At 38.9% G+C, this 14754-nt stretch overlaps 1 protein-coding gene across 2 annotated transcripts; it reads right to left on the reverse strand.

Moving 5' to 3' along the window:
* Window positions 1–335: 335 nt before the first annotated feature.
* On the reverse strand, window positions 336–14377 carry LOC145775660 (uncharacterized). 2 transcript variants are annotated; one of them, XM_082586991.1, is made up of 16 exons: window positions 14297–14377; window positions 13562–13599; window positions 13057–13194; window positions 12694–12801; window positions 12326–12475; window positions 9013–9098; window positions 6547–6629; window positions 6158–6257; window positions 5738–5900; window positions 5462–5614; window positions 4900–5115; window positions 2977–3132; window positions 2443–2576; window positions 2146–2314; window positions 1822–1980; window positions 336–919 (listed from the first exon to the last, which is right to left on the reverse strand). In XM_082586991.1, exons 1-16 carry the CDS (start codon window positions 14302–14304, stop codon window positions 768–770), a joined length of 2013 nt encoding a protein of 670 aa, XP_082443117.1. In that variant the 5' UTR covers window positions 14305–14377; the 3' UTR covers window positions 336–767. The 2 variants fall into 2 exon arrangements, with proteins under 2 accessions (XP_082443117.1, XP_082443118.1); XM_082586992.1 differs by lacking the exon at window positions 9013–9098 and having other exon boundaries at window positions 12326–12381.
* Between the last annotated feature and the right edge of the window lie 377 nt (window positions 14378–14754).

The raw sequence follows: 14754 nt of genomic DNA on the forward strand, positions 1-14754 counted from the left end.
AAGTGATTAAACTTTTATCTGTTGTTGCATTTCTAATAGCGAGATATATATGTCGTTCATTTTGTTTATCCGGGTTGAGTCTTTAATATGCACTATGACTTCGTCACGCCTGAGTGGTTGGACAGTGGCGTCGTCTGAAACCTTTTTCATATCTCTTACTTTTGATGATAGTGAGGCAACAATGAGTGGACGACACCATCTTGATCTAGCCAACCTCTTTAGTGCTGAAGTCAAATTCGATCTACTCTCAATCAGGATCTCCAGCTAAGAAGACACGGTTGCTGCCTGGGTTAGACTTATTAGTCTGGCTGTGACAACATATCGAGATCAATTGGTGTCAACAAAACTATTTTAATACGCACCAATCAATATATTTACACCTAAATCACAAAACCACATTGAAGAAATATAGTAATCAAAAAAACAAGACAAGTTATGATCAATGAAGGCGTCTGTCGGCGCTGTGTTTGTCATGAGGAAGCGTATGGGTTTATTAAACATTACGTCACAAGCAATAATTTGAAAAAAAATCAGACACAGTATGTGCCATGGTACATTGGCACATGACCATTAGGGAAGAAGCTGCAGAGAACTTGTAATCATAATTTGCATAAAAATAAGTTTCAGGAAGTACAAAACCATGGTGTCATCAACTATCAATCAATGATAAATGAAAACAATCGCACCAGATCTTCAAGGGATGCGTTGCCTTATGACGTCAAAGCATCACCGAGGATACAAGGATAAACAACAGAACGAAAGAATCGCTAAAGGCGTCCGAAGAGGCAGCAGGTACGGTAGCACTGAGTCCGCATGAAGGCGCCATAGTTGTAGGTCCCACACCAGCGTTGGTTCGACCTGCAGTACCCGATATTCTGTCGGTCGCGGTTCCTATAGCAAGCTTGCCCTCCTTGAGAACCTTACAGAAAAGAAAGTTAAAGATACAGCGATTTAGAAGTCAGAGAAATTTGTCTTCAAACAATTTTTATAACTTCTTTCTCAGATTATAACGCATGCATTAAAGCAGAACAGATTTTCAACAAGAAATTGGAATATCCAGAATTTCTTCATGAAAAATCGGAACTGCATCTGAGATGAGTAGCACAACAATGTTGCCAAATGTTTCTGAAGTTTCAATCTTTATCATTGTAACCCAAAATTTGCCAAATTTCCCAAAATTAATTTATAACAAAATTACTTTGACACTTAATAAGATAACAGAATTAATTTAGAAAACAATGCGTAAAGCCCTGGACATGCAGTTTAAAAGAAATGTGAAAAAAAAATCTACGTAGAAAAGAAGTATTACAAAGTATGTGCTTCAAGCAACTGCAGCATTAAAGAAACCTAATCCTATAATATTTCTTTTCAATATAAAAGTTTTGTTACTAAATTCACAAAAACTATTGCGGCGAATTGAGAATATTCGCTTTGGATACATTTTTGCGGTTTTCCAAGTTCTGGGATTCGTTTGCTCACCATAAAATCATAGGGCTAGGCCCACATTTAATCTGGATATTTGGAGTGGGCTACATTTAAACGTGATTTTGTAGATCCTGCTAATTGAAACACTGGATGACGTGATTGTGATTTTTAATTCAACCGAAGTTCGTAAATAAACCAACTGAGTGAAAATGTGACATCATCATCGTTAGCCTGCATAAGTGCATACTTTGTATAAAACACATCACCCTGAAAGTTGATGTAGCACAAGGGATATGTGATCGTAGTTGAGAATAGACGCAAATTGCTGCAAGAAAAATTATTTAAACTCATGTCAATGCAACCGTCTCACCATCCCTGCAGGGAGGTCTCGCTCACCTGTACAAGGGGGGAGTCTGCATGGCTTGGTCTTCTGGCTCGGACCTTGGCAACTGTTACCATAGAGACATCTCCTATTCGACGTTCTGACAACTCCCACCCCACAAGTTGCCGGACAAGCACTGAAGGGTGACCAGTCGCTCCACCTAGGACAAGGATCTGGAAGAGGCAGAGTTAAGGTGCTCGTGAGTCCATGAAACGGAATAAAAACTTTATTGAACAGAATCTCAAAGTCATAATTTTTTAGAACAGACATGGCGCATTGTGATAATCTAGAATGCAGTGAAACTGCCAAGTTGTACAAACACAGTGTTTCCAACTTACTTCTGTTGCAAGGATTCCATCGGTATTCTTCTCCTAAACAGTCTCCTTTTTTCAGTTGTCCGATGCATTCTCTGTGGGAAGTCTGGACGCCTTCGCCACCACAGCTTCGGTCACAATCGGTCCATTGTGACCACCTTCCCCAGTATGGGCAAGTTTTGATATGGCAGGACTAGAACAATAACAAGATGTGTCAAATGCCTCTACAGGGACACATATAACTATGGGAAACCAAAAATCAAATGAACCTGAATGCAACAAAATCACAAACAGAAAACAGGATGAATATGTCCGTGTCACCTTCACTTCTTGCGCCGGTCCATCATGGCATCCAATCTGTCCAACGAATCCGTTCACGCAGGTTCGATTCCTGCTCGTGGTTCCTTCCCCACAGGTGGAAGAGCAGGTTGACCAGTTACTGAACTCACTCCATTCTGAAGCAACAATAAGCAACACACGTCACAATGGATTGCTTCAATTGATGCATGAGTTCCATAAACACCTTCATCTTGCAATTTGATAAAGATGAAGAAGTGCTGTTGGAAAAAGGAGCAAAACACTTTGCAAAAAATACAATTTCTAAAAACAAATAATTGTGTTTTCAAATTCCATCTGGACCATCCAAGCTAATAGGGACTGCGTCTTTTCCAGACTCCTGATATGTTATAGCAAGTAACACATTTCACGTTGATAGTCAGAAACATTACCAACTGAAACTGAACTATCTTTTCATCAGAAGAACATTGCAGCTACTGCTAAACAAGATAATAATTATGATGAACACCCAAACTTTTCGGTATTGAACCAGTCGGAAACTGAACCAGTTTTACGTACTTGGACAATCTTGTGGGTTGCACTCTGACGTTTGGTTTGCTTCTTCTCTACATCCGGGATCCCCCGGTTCACCATTGATGCATACACGTGACCTGGACTGCCACCCTCCCCCGCAACTCCGGCTACAAGGAGAGCTTTCACTCCACGATTGCCAAGCTACAAAACAGTTAAGGAGATTTTACAATTAAGCCCAAACTTACTTTTCATGAATTACAGTATACGATGGGCACAACCATTTTATCTGGTACATATCTTCATCAGATCGGGCACGGATTCGACCAGATTTGGTAAAGATATGGACCAGATAAAATGGTTGTCTGGGATTCGACTTGGTCCAAATATATTAAACGCTTATTTCAGACCGTGCGATCCATATGAAGCGAAGAGAACAATATAAGAAATTCACTTGCATGCAACATAAAGAACGAAACAATGCTTTACGCATTCCTTACTTGAAAGTAAACTGTTACAAACGACATGTAGAAAGTCGTAAGACATTAAGTAAAACATAAAATACAACTGTCTGCAATGCACTGTCTGCAGTTATTGACGCTCTTGGTTTACGCCAATTGAGCACTTTACTGGAGGCACCTTGCTATGCATTGCGCAAAGCTCACTGCTTGCAGTTTGAGCACTTTGGCAAGGTTGGCAGTAGTACCATTTTTGGTTACTGATAAGGTACCACAAATGGGAAAATGTCACATGGAGGTATATATATCTCCATGGCCATTATTCCAGTGTACTGCACTGATGAAACCGGGAGGTCGAAACGGTGTGCACTGTCTGCAGTTAAGAAGTAAGCTATGTACTAATCAATCAATTGTTTCGAACTGTCATACGCTGCTTTCGCCTTGTAACGCTGTTCTTGCCCGCTCGGATCAACATCGCTCCGCTTTCAATGCATTGATCAACACGATCCCCTGATCAACTCGATGCAGCCTCAAAACTTCTACCCCAATTTTCTATTTTTACCGGTAATGCAGCCTATCAGTGCCTCTGGTTTCGATCGCTAGCCTCCCCGACCCAGCTGGGCGAACCTGCCTCAACGTCTGGCCAGTGCACATCCGTGCTCGCCGAATGAAAGCTTACTCTTCTCCAGTGAGTATTAATTACACTCCCACCTATATATATATATATTTTTTTTTTTGATTACAGTATATTGATTCATCGAGCCTCTGCTCCACATTTTTATTGAATATTCGTCTGCCACGAGAGCCAAATTATCCTTAAATGGTTCGACTCTCTTCCTCGTGGGAGACCCCAATTTTATCCGCTCTGCCTACTGGCAGACCGGGTATAAGAGTCAAAGTACCTGCGCGAGGACGCGTGAAGGAGACGTGGGCGCTGCCCGGCGGTCAATTACTGCCGGTTCCAGCGTCCACACACGACGGGTCGCCCGGTTCGTCGCAGGGCTTCTTTCTGGGCTATGCAGAAAGAGCCTGTCTCCCTGGCCCGCTCCGCCATTCTAAATTTGCGGACGGGCCATATAGTTTTTCGATCCACACTCTCCCTCCACAGGTACCTCGACTCCCCAGCCTGGCCCTCGCGACCTAAGCTGGTGGACTTAACCCTCCGGGTGCATCGTCACCCCATAAATCACGCCGCTCCCCGCCGCCGCGGGGTGTGGCAGGCCGGTTTCTGAAAGTCTTCGACCTGGCTATGTTTGTTTGTGCTCTCTCGCCGTGTCAATTATTTGTACCCGTGCGCTGTCGATGCAAATAAAACAGTTTAACACTATGAAAGATTGTATTGCGACAATTCATCAAAAATGGCTTTCAAGCGACAACTTAACAAATGAGATTTTATTCTGTCGAAGTACAATCCATTTCGAAATAGAATTGATGACAAACGCAGTTAATTTAAACTTTGGAAAGGTTACCAGAAATCATTTAAGAAAAAAATAAATGTTAAAAAAAAACCTACAGGCTTGTCTTGGTGATGTGGTCGAAGAGCATGCCCCGTGCTTGTTCACAGGAAGCTGAGTTGTATCTGATATCCACTCTTCAAAGTTCTTTATGGACGCAAATGCTGCGTATGATCTATCAGTGTTCGCGCATCGGTCTCCGAAAGTCATCACCCCCGCAAGGAAGAAGTCGCAACTGTTGCACCTCTGACAAACTAGCGGTCCTCCTGTTTCACCTGGCAGCAACCCAAAAATAAAATAAACAAAAAATGCCAATATTTTACAGGTTAGAATCTCTTTAATTTAATAAGATGTAAAATATTTACAATTGGAAGGTAGGCTATGCTTACGAGGGATTCGCGCATGTTATATTTGTCGTAACCATGTTATTCTGGTGGATGAAGATTTATGTTAAGAGAACAGGAAGGCAACGAAGCCAATCTTCGTGTCCACATTCAGACATGAAACTTCAGCAACGGAATCACAGAATCTTTGGCGATGTCGAACCGCTACTCCTCCTAGGATCGTGAAGGGTTCTATGTGTGTACCAGACATAAAAAGTTTCTCACAACTCAAGCGCACCTGCACAAGAAGTGTCGCGTTCATAGCGAGCGCAAAGAGTCTGGTTATTGTGTGATCTTCTTCCAACTCCACCTAGCTGCTCGGAACAAACGGAACTTGGAGCGATCGTCATTGGGGATTCCTTTAATTCCATGAACAAGCCGTTATTGGAATCTACGAGGAAAGATGAACTGTCTAAGCATCCAAGGTTTGTGGCCAATGTCAAGATTTGTTCAATTTTTACAACAATTTTAGTTTTACGACTTTGGCAAATTATAAATGTCAAGGTAAACTCACAGATAGCTTCAAACCCAGACAACCAACATCTTGCAGAGTCGCGCGGAATCTCGCTATTTGGAAGACAGATAGGTCTTGCCGCCCACGAAGTTTCCACCTCACTCTCAAGATGCACAAGAGCAACGTCGTTGTTGGGGAAGGTGTAGTCACCGTGCACTACCACCTGGGAGGAATGCAGCAATATATGAATGAGAAGATTACAACAAAAGTACCAAAGCTAATTTTTCTTCTTGGAGAATAAAGCAAAATGTTTTCAGCAATGCAACAACATTTTTGTCAGCCATAGTGGTTCTATTAGCTTTATTTTTTCATGATGGATGATTTTTATGGCTCGAATATCACTTGAAAAAACACGTTTAAATAGGCTTAGTTCATTTGTACTGGATTATTGCAAATAACATTTGGGATATTTTAGCTTACCTGGTCCACATTGATCTCTCTGGAAAATACATTGGCAACTTGTTGGTCTGTGCTTCGAATGCCAACCCGAGCAACCACGTCGGCTGTTCCGTTAATGAAACTGAAACAACTTGTTGCTATTTTAACTTACAAATGACTTCATAACAATGTCAGAAAGTTTGATTCTATTTGAATAGAAGTACTGATGAAGCCGCTTTCACGGTTGCAAAAGCTCTAAAATAAGTTTTATTTAGTTTCCAAACCTGCTAACAAGTGTAAAACCAACTTGATAGTTCATGTAGAAAGGGTTGCTGTTAAATACAAGTTTGTTCTTCTCCTTTACAAATTTTTTTCGAAGAAGTTCAAGTTTTACGATTAATCAACGATTTCTAGATTTATCTTCATTGCACCTGAAGCAATGGGCAGGTGCCACAATCCATTCGGAGGAGATGAGAGCCCCTGCGCATCGTCTTCCCTTCACCGATACTAAGACCTGAAAGCAAAATATACACAAACTGTTTGTTCAGGACAATTCTCAACATGTAAAAAGTTTGAAAGTACATACTATGATAGTATTGATCCCTAGCAATAGTTTAGTCCACTAAACTAGAAGATTGCTTGAAACTGACAAGATGAAGTATCGTGAAGATGCAGATTGCCGTGCTGCGCGAAACGTCGGTTTTAATTGACCCCTTGTGGATAAATTTTCTCTATCAAATGGCTAAATTGATTGGTGCAAAAAAATAAATTTCGTCAACAATGGAGAATAAATAGTTTAATAATAGGCCTATTGTTTTGTCATAATATCAACTACAACAATAAACTAAGACTTCTTTTTTGTACTATCAACCATTGCAATAGCACAAAAACACAATTGTTGGTTTATTATTTTGTGGTAACTACAATAGGGCAATTATTTTTTAACTTATCAAAACAATTCAAAACTTGATGAATTTTTTCACAATAGGTGAATAAATATAAAAAAGCGGCACATAATGGATAATTCTAGACTATCAGTCCAAAAGTTACCAGGGGTGCCCGGCGTTTTCGCAATCGATAGAAAAGCGAAAATTGTTTCAACTAAGTGTAGTGAATTCATTGCTCTCAAACTAATGCAAGCTTTTCAGTTAACATTACAAAATACTTATAATTATTAATCTGACCTTTTGAGAGGTTAAAAATATAATTATTTTTCAAAACAAAATAAAATAAAATTTAAATGAGATATTTGGCAACCCTTGTAACTTTTGGCCTGCAGTAACTCTTGGACTGCTACACCGGGCCTGAGTCAGTGGTTCAAAGTCTCTACAAGTATGCGAAACTACTAGGATTAAGCTCCTAAAAAACTTTCCTAGTCCGAGGATAAAGATTCAATTCATCAATCAATTGTAAAAGTCATTTATCAATCATAAAAGTTTGGTAGCCGGTGTCCATTCAGGCAATAGATTTACTGGACAAACCATAGACTTACTTAAGGAGTCTATGGGACAAACCCATCCCTAGACGAACCCTCAAAATTAGGTAAATGAGGTTAGAAAATTTGAACAATATGTGATTCCAACCCATTTTATGCTTGGAAAATGCAAGCATAGCTAACTTAGGACAGAATGATAACGCGTCAATTAAGGTGCAAGAGCTGTTCTCGACGTGACATCGACGAGATTGACAAATCCGAACGAAACGTTATCGACGACCGTGCCGTGAATGCCTTTATTGTACGGCTAGAGTTGAATAGTGGAAGCTCTAACATCAGCATGAAGAAGCGAAGAAATTCCTTTCTACAGCTGGGGAAAAAGCTTGCTGGTGTGAGCATGAACACCCAGCCTGATCCCACTCCTCTAAGGGTTGTAACGTCGACCATATCAGCGCAAAAACAAAGAAACGAAGTCGATGATGACGATGTGGTTCTTAGTTTGTAATGTAGCAACAGGTTTCGTCATACTGTAGATTGTCGATGAGAAAGCTAGTCAGACATTTAACAGTTCTGCTTTGCGTACTAGCTAGACGAAATTTCCGTTACTTATCCAGAAATCTGTGCTGTTGATGACAAGTTGTTTTGTGCGTTAGTGCGTACGATGTTGCGTGCTATTTTTTAACAGCCCGTGCTGCTGTGCTCTCTTGAAATACACTTCGTGAAAAGACTTTTTCAGAAGAGTGTTTCTTTCGATCATCGCATACAGACGAAGGATTAGGGAATTTTTATTCTACAACTTTCCCACGGAGATATATCGTTTACCGCTGTGACCAATTAGCTAAACAGTATTTCAGCTTCAAAAAGTTCTTTTTAACTAATGCATACGTGACCAACTGAACAAGTACAGTAGTCCATGTATGAAGCTATTATACTTGCAAAAGTGTGTACCAAAGTAACACAAATATAGCTGTTCAGTACTCTACTTAACAATCCTGCATAAAATGTAAACATAAATCACATAAATTGCAGCATAGTCACACAGGATCTCACAAACCTTACTGGTTCACCACGTCAGTTTGTTTTGTGGTAGACAGAGGGTTAAAATATCGGCAGTGGGAACAAACAAGAGTAGGCATGATCATTTTTCAACCTTGAATTAAATGTTGCGTACATACTGTATAACATTCATGCAGCATCACTTTTTAATTCTAGATGGGAAAATGCCATTTGTAAAGATCACTGCCAAGATTAGAAACTCGTAGCTTCCATTTTGTAAGTCAGCTTGTAGTCTATCCTTTGCGGATCCTTCTCTTGTGCCACAGCTTAGCTCAATCCGATAATAGTCTGTGGCCGTGACATTGTTTTTCTTGAAACCAAACTAACTTTTTATAAAACTTAGACTGTATGACGTCTTTAAGCTTACGTTTTGTTGGTTAGTGTGACAAAACAATAGGCTACTTACCGTCCATGGCCACAATCCCAAGAGGTTGTTCGGGCCGGGGGGAGTGGGAACACCAGTCATTGAGTTCTGTCCACACGATTTGAGATCTGTGGTGAAAAATGTGGGTTAAGAATCGTTTTGGTGGGGTCGATAATTTCTGTCGATACTAATCAGTCGATAATAAGTCGGGGTCGATAATAATCAATCAATGTTTTATTTGTCAGTAACAGGAACATAGGTACATGTTTGAAATATGCAATTAATATACACAATGCAAAGTTACACAAGTTCCCATACCGACAGGGAGACAATGAGACGACCATACGGTCTACTAGTCAATCAAATAAAATAAAACGTTAAAACGTTTCCGCGCTTCAACATACGCACCAAAAAAAAACAACATAAAGATAACGTAGGCCTAAACACAAAATTCCAATAAGCAAGCAGAGATTAATCAAGTTTCCGACTGAACATTGTATTGCATAATAATGAAACTGGCAAGTTGGCTTCCATAACATATCACTTACGATGCACTGTAGCTTTGCAAAATTAACGTTTTGATCTCTTTTTTGAAACAATGAAATAAGTTTTTTAGCCTACTTGGAACCTCTGACCAGACCATTGGTCCTAATACCTACATGGACTTTTTACCAAATTCTGTGTTCGATCTATTTGTAAAATAGTTGTTGCTTGTCTGATATCTTGTGTTATGCTGATGAATGGATGAAGCATTTGTAAATAAATCACAATACGTAGACGGATACTGATTCATATGACCTTTGTACATATGTTTTTTTTATTTCAATATTATGTATGTCTTTTAGTTTCAAGATGTTCATTTTGAAAAATAAAGAATTAGTGTGAGCATAGTAATTTTGTTTCGTAATTATTGTTAAAACCTGTTTTTGTAATTTTATTAATGGATCCAGTACATTGTCACAGGCCTTTCCCCAACTTGATATACAATATTGCAAATGACAGTAAATCAAAGCGTGATACACATCTTTTAAAGTGTCTGTGTTGACATAATTTCTGAGTTTTAGCAACGCCCATGAACCTTTTGCTACTTTTCCGCAAATTTTGTCTATGTGATATTTCCATATTAATTTGTTATCTATGTAAACGCCAAAGTATTTTATTTGATCTTTTTGTTGAATGCTTGTGTTACCAATGTTAATGTTAAAATTGTTTATGTGTTTTTTATTTGTTATTAGCATGTATTCAGTTTTTGAGAAATTTAATGATAATCTATTAAGCTTCAACCAGTTGTAAACTTTTTACATTTCGGCATTCACATTGTTCTGCAAATTTATTTCACATTTGTCGCTCATCGTAAGATTGGTGTCGTCAGCAAATAGTTTAACATTCATGTTTGTTGAATTTGGTAAGTCATTTATATACAGTAAAAAAAGAAGGGGTCCCAATGTCGATCTATGGGGCACACCACAGGTAACCTGTCTTGAGTTTGAAGAGATTCCATTGACGACCGTGTGCTGTAGACGATTGCTGATATAGCTTTTTAACAATTGTAATGGAAGGCCCTGAAAACCATATGTTTGCAGTTTTTGTATGAGAATAGTGTGATCAACTGTGTCGAAGGCTTTAGCTAAATCAAGAAATACAGAGCAAGTTGTATTTTTATTATCTAAATTAGTTAAAATGTTATCACAAACGTTTGACACAGCTAACGAAGTGGAACATTGTGGTCTAAATCCATACTGATGTGGTGTGATCAGGTCTTTTCTTGTTAGATAATTGTACATTTGTTCGTACAGGCAATTTTCGAATATTTTGGTGAAAGGGGACAATAGTGATATGGGTCTGTAGTTGGAACAATTTTTCCTGGAGCCACTTTTGAAGATTGGGGTAACTTGAGCGAACTTTAGTACGTCAGAATATACACCTTTATCGATGCACTCATTGAATAAGTTGGTGAGAAAAGGGGCGATTATTGGTGAGGATAGTTTGACAAATTTTAAAGAAATTTCATCATGTCCTGTACTTTCAGAGACAGAAAGATTATTAAGATGTTTTAATACTTCTTCTTGATTGACAGGTTTTAGGAAAAAGAAGAATGGGACACTTTGCAATTTAAGTGATGAGCCAGGAGACGGTAGAAGGATTTTAGATGCCATGGAAGGACCAATTTCTGTGAAATAATCATTAAAACAATTACTTATTTGTGCAGGGTCAGATATTTTTTCATTGTCAATGCTAATTATTTCTTCTGGTATGTGAGCTGTGTGCTTATGTTTGTACTTGATGATGTCATTTATGGTTTTCCATATTTTCCCAGTGTTGTGCTGGCTTTGAGTAATAAGAAAACTGTAATGCGTTTTTTTTGCTTGCTCTTTGGTATGACTATGAGTAAGTACATTTCTGTACTTTTTGTATGTTGCTTGTGCAGAAGTGTTTGTTGGGTCTTTTATTTTTAAGTGATATAGTCTGTTTTTAGTTTTGATGGAGTTCAAAATTCCTTTTGTTAGCCATGGTTTGGTCTTGAGTTTTCCTTCTCTTCGAGACAACAATCGTAAAGGTGCATGCTTGTTTAAAGTTTCATTAAATGTGTTGATGAAATAACTAAATTTGCCATGAACTGAATCATTCCTTTTTGTATAATGGTTGGTCAAGCTATTTTGAAGATCACAAACGAATTCATCAGCAACAAAGTTTTTCACATTCCTTACTTTTTGTTTATATTTTTCTTGTTTAGGTTTCATAGAGTTTATCACAACTACAATCGGAAAGTGGTCAAAAATATCGTGAATAAGAACATGGCATTGAACTTTATTTGTTTGGTCATTGCTGTATACATGATCGATTAAAGTTGAACTTGTGGAAGTTACACGGGTTGGGGATTGCACTAATTGATTGCAGCCTAAAGAGAGAAATGCATCACAGTAATTTTTTATACCAGAATTTTTTGTCTTGGCTAGCATATCAATATTAAAATCACCAAATATGTAATATTCTTTTTTGAAATTATTGAACAAATTGTGGGAGACATTGATCGATGTTCTAACCTTAGAGCCCTAACGTAGCTTAAAATAGGCAACTTAGCGAAAAGTTGAAACAGGTCAAGTTTCGTGTATGCGGCAGTATGCCTGACTGGAATGATCTTGAAAACAGCATTTTTAGAAGGTTAGATTTTCTTCGAACCTTTAGTAACAATTCAGTTTACGTCTCTTCGTAATTGAGTTTTAAATGATGTGATTCTTTAAAAGTTTAATTTTTTTGTTCAGTTTCATATAAAACTTTCAAGCATTATTTCTTGAACTGCAATTTTTATTGTTCACTAAAGCTCTGGCCAGCACTTTAGTTGCCTTGTACGAACCTGATTTCTGGCAGCATTCGTTGGCTTGGTAGTAGTTGGTCTGTCCTGGTCGACCCCTGCAGGTTGTACAAACATACGACCCAATAGTATTTCGACAGACAGGCAAAGTTGGATCAGTACAAGAGCTTTCGAACAAACACTCATCGATGTCTGCATAGGAGGGCGAAGGTGACTTATATATAGCAACATCATGCCACGAACGATCAATGATATCTTACCACAAAACGGGGAAAAATTGTTTGAATCATTAGAGAAAAACATGAAACTATTGTTGAACAAACACGTCATCCGAAAGGAATGAAAGCCTCGTAACTCGTATACAATGTGAGAAGATGAAAGTTCCCCTTGACTATGATGTCACAACAAACCTGCACACGCTTTTCCGTCATGGTTGAGTACATATCCTGGTAAACAATTACACAAAGCCTTTCCATTTGTGACGTCACAGTTGTGCTGACAGCCAGCCGCTTCGCAAACTGAAACACAAAAGTTGTTTATCACAATGCTTGTATCTAATCCTTGTGCCTGCTGCAACGTTGGATACTTTTCGAAACTTTACACAAGACCGGGAAAAAGATGCTACAACTTGGTGGGAAGTACATGAAGTTCTTTCTCTGGACAAAAATTCAAGCCGTGGCACCACAGCATTGTGGCCACCTCAGTAGTAGCAAAACAATGGTGAAACCCAACTTAAAGTCTCCAAACAAGAACACTGCAGGTATGCAACTAACCTGGTGTGCCAGTGTTACAAAAATCGCAAGTCTTTTTGCAGTTGTCGGTCATCAAACCCTTGAAGAAGTTGTTCTGGCACAAGTGCCTCTGTGAGTGGCACCACGTCCCAACGTCCTTACATGAATGCTCGATGGCAGCTGAAAGCACAACGACCGGGTTGAACTGACCGCTCTAAGGCTTTGTTAGCCTTCAAAGGTTAGCTTGGTCGAGACAAATATGCAAACAACATTAAACTGAAACAAGTGACGTCACAAGACATGACCTGTTCTATGACATCATCGGTTTCAAAACAAGAATGAAATAATCACTAAAAACGTTTTGTCGTTTAGTGTTGTAGGCCTACCAGTAGAAAATATTTATCAAATAGTTTACTTAGACATGACGCACTTAGACAAAGGTGACGTGACGCACAGTGAGACAATGAAATTTGAAAATTAAACAAAACGATTGTTTTTATGGGGTTAGATTCTTAAATGATGACACTGAGGAACAAACGTGACTTACCGAGGTATGGTGTCACACAAAGAAAGAATATTCCAAACCTGAAGACCGAAAATATTTAAGTTTAAATAAAATCGAAAAGAGTTTTTACCAAGCGGAACATGTCTGGCTTGTAAATTGTGCAGGTGTACGCGGCATCGACCCAACATCTCCACGGCACTTCAACGAGGTACCACGTCACTTTATCGCACGAAAGCACTGACGTCACAAAGGGCAATTTCTTTGCGATCAATGCCAATATTATTGCAATTGGAAGTCTTCACCCCGGGGGAAAGTTTGTTTCCTGGCGCACACTCGCGCTTTTAGCGACCACGCTAACCTCGCCATGACGTCACAGAGGGCGTAAGAACTTTACGCATGACATGGTTCGCCATGTTTGGTGTCTGTCTGAAGCGCTGTTGGTTGGGACAAATTGTAGAATATGCTTAGCGAATTTTCATAAAACTTAATATACGCTAATTAAAAATGTGAATGCCTTTCGCAAAAACCACTCGCTTGTTGTGACATCGAAATACTTTCCACTAACTGCTACTGCCAGCTTGATAAGTAGGAAAGCTCCAAATTACATTATCACGCTTTGTCGCGCGATGAAATGCGTTCGTTTTTGACAAAACAACAAAACAAAAAAACGAAACCTACGAAGACAAGAAACATTGATGTAGATTATTGTAATGGCGGCACAGCGTCTTCGACTGGTGCTTATTACGCTGCTAATGAAAATAACAATCAACTACTAACCTGATCATGTTTCTCAGATTTGATCTGGTAATAAAGAAATATCAAATAATTTTGATTAGCTTTTTAAAGTGAGCCTTATCTGAAATAAAAATGGTTTTAGAAATACCAGGAAGTCAATTGACTAAACAGATTGAACAATAAGTTGTTTTCACGTTTCTGCAACTAATTTCCGTTGCAAGTCATCATCGTGCTGTTTGCTACTGTCGATGTGCTCAAAATATTGCTGCATCTTCACCTTTTCCTCTCACAATTGTCGTTTGTTGATGTAAAAGCAACGTAATAGAAACACATCAACTATTCCCTCACGTTGGCAACCCACAAGAGTCGTCACTGCTTCTTCTTCATTATCTTTCCACTTTTATAGAGAAACGAGTTTTCGCCGAGAGAAAGTTTTTGCCGCCAACCACTCGGAAATTACGTTCATGCCTTTCATTATGACGTATAAGCGGATCACTGCT

Source organism: Aplidium turbinatum, chromosome 8 (genome assembly GCF_918807975.1).
Source record: "Aplidium turbinatum chromosome 8, kaAplTurb1.1, whole genome shotgun sequence".
Taxonomy (NCBI): Eukaryota; Metazoa; Chordata; class Ascidiacea; order Aplousobranchia; family Polyclinidae; genus Aplidium; species Aplidium turbinatum.